This window comes from Etheostoma cragini, chromosome 13, assembly GCF_013103735.1.
Source record: "Etheostoma cragini isolate CJK2018 chromosome 13, CSU_Ecrag_1.0, whole genome shotgun sequence".
In the NCBI taxonomy this organism is placed as follows: domain Eukaryota; kingdom Metazoa; phylum Chordata; class Actinopteri; order Perciformes; family Percidae; genus Etheostoma; species Etheostoma cragini.
Genome location: NC_048419.1, coordinates 25,967,027 through 25,969,502, shown reverse-complemented (window position 1 = coordinate 25,969,502; position 2,476 = coordinate 25,967,027). Strand labels below are relative to the sequence as shown.

At 46.3% G+C, this 2,476-nt stretch overlaps 1 protein-coding gene across 1 annotated transcript in view; it reads left to right on the top strand.

The window, feature by feature from the left end:
- Positions 1-2,476, top strand: part of LOC117956049 (arf-GAP with Rho-GAP domain, ANK repeat and PH domain-containing protein 1) — a 31,475-nt gene that overhangs the window by 27,923 nt on the left and 1,076 nt on the right. Inside the window, exons 22-24 of the mRNA XM_034890891.1 lie at positions 1,080-1,221; positions 1,647-1,684; positions 1,920-2,180. Of these exons, the coding sequence (XP_034746782.1) occupies positions 1,080-1,221; positions 1,647-1,684; positions 1,920-2,180 (441 nt within the window). The remainder of the gene's footprint in view (positions 1-1,079; positions 1,222-1,646; positions 1,685-1,919; positions 2,181-2,476) is intronic.

The window sequence follows — 2,476 nt, the reverse complement described above, 5'->3', positions numbered from 1 at the left end:
CTCCCATGACTCCTCTGGATCCTCCAGATGGTCGTTGGCAGACTTAAGACGTGCCTGGACCTGGTCTGGTTTAAGCAGAGGAACCTTCCGGGCCATGCAGGATTTCAAACCATGACGTTTTAGTGTATTACCAACAGTAACCTTGGAAACGGTGGTCCCAGGTCTTTTCAGGTCTTGGACCAGCTCCTCCCGTGTAGTTCTGGTCTGGTTTCTCACCTTTCTTAGGATCATTGAGACCCCCCGAGGTGAGATCCTGCATGGAGCCCCAGTCCGAGTGAGACTGACAGTCATGTTTAGCTTCTTCCATTTTCTAATGATTGCTCTAACAGTGGACCTTTCTTCACCAAGCTGCTTGGACATGTCCCCGTAGTCCTGTCCAGCCTTGTGGAGGTCTCTAGTGTCTTTGGACAGCTCTTTGGTCTTGGCCATGTCCCCGTAGTCCTGTCCAGCCTTGTGGAGGTCTCTAGTGTCTTTGGACAGCTCTTTGGTCTTGACCATGTCCCCGTAGTCCTGTCCAGCCTTGTGGAGGTCTTTAGTGTCTTTGGACAGCTCTGTGGTCTTGGCCATGTCAGTAGTTGGATTCTTACTGATTGTGTGGGGGGACAGGTGTCTTTATGCAGCTAACGACCTCAAACAGGTGCATCTAATTTAGGATAATAAATGGAGTGGGGGGGACATTTAGAAGACAGAGTAACAGGTCTTTGAGGGTCAGAATTGGAGCTGATAGACAGGTGTTCAAATACTTATTTGCAGCTGTGTCATACAAATAAATAGTTAAAAAATCATACATTGTGATTTCTGGATGTTTTTTAGATTATGTCTCTCACAGTGGACATGTCTCTCACAGTGGACATGCACCTACGAGGACATCAGAACCATGATTTCTAAGTGGTAGAACTTGCAAAATAGCAGGGTGTTAAATACTTATTTTCCTCACTGTGTATATATATATATATATATATATAATATTCTGAATGTATTATCAGTTTTTTGGACACTAAGAGATGCTAACTCAGCAGTATTAGCAGCTGTTAGCAGCCATTAGCAGCTGACCTGAGACCTCTTCCTGTCCTCCTCAGGGTCCAGGTCTACTCTCAGGTGAACAGGATGTCAGCCCAGAACCTGGCTCTGGTTCTGGTCCCGACTCTGTTCCAGACTCCAAACCAGCACCTGCTCCGACTCACCAGAGAGCTCATCATCCACCATGCACTGCTCTTCCTGGTACTAGACACACACACTCACACACTCACACACACACACACACTCACTAAGAGACACACACACACACACACACACACACACAAAGAGGTAGACACACACACTAAGACACACACACACACGCGCGCGCACACACACACACACAATAAGAGATACACACACAGGCAAAGAGACACACACACAGAGACACACAAACAGAGACAGAGATACACAGACACACACACAAACAGAGACAGCGACACCTTCTAATAACATCATGTCTACTAAGGTTTATATTATGCTATTCATGTTTTAATTACAGTACCGCACGGTTCATTACATCATGTCAATGTCCACTAACGTAACATATAACCAGAATTATAACATAAATAAAGTCGACTCTTCTTTGGATGAACTGTAACATTTAGGATGTTTGTGTTTGTGTGCAGACGGCCGAGAGAGGCGAGGAAGACGAGATCACTGTCCTGTGAAGATCTACGTCTACTCTTTAAATCTTAAAAAAAAAAATCCCTTTTTATCATTTTTACGTCATGATATCTTGTTCGACAACTGTTCTCACTCCAACCTTGTAAATAAGGACGCTTGGACAGAGGCTGTCCCCGTCCAAGCGCGTCCAAGAGGACGCCAGAAGTCTGCATCCAAAGGGACTCCAGTATACCGTGTCTAAAGGGACGCCAATAGTCCTTTTGGTCCACCAATAGTCCGGACCAAAGGGCCGCCGATAGTCCGGACCAAGGGGACGCCGATAGTCTGGACCAAAGGGACGCCGATAGTCTGGACCAAGGGGACGCCGATAGTCCGGACCAAGGGGACGCCGATAGTCTGGACCAAAGGGACGCCGATAGTCCGGACCAAGGGGACGGCGATAGTCCGGACCAAGGGGACGGCGATAGTCCGGACCAAGCGCGTGTCATTGACGCTAAAGGAGACATTCAGCACCGAAGGCGCCTGGCCGAGCGTCCGTACGTTACAAGATGGGAGTGAGAATCTGTTAAATATTAAGTTTCCTTTCTGCTGTTTAGGTCAAAGTGATATTGTCCTCCAAGAAGAATGAGTTTTATTTTGAAATTCTTTCACATGATGTCTACATCTGCAGATCAATCTTCTTTATGAGTTTATATGTATCATAAATGCTGTTCTTTAGAATATCAAGGGTTGTCTTTAGTCCCAAACTGTCATTTCATTAAAAACTTGTTCATTGAGACGTTTTTGAGATGTTGTGTATGTGTGTGTGTGTGTGTGTGGGGGGGGGGGGGGG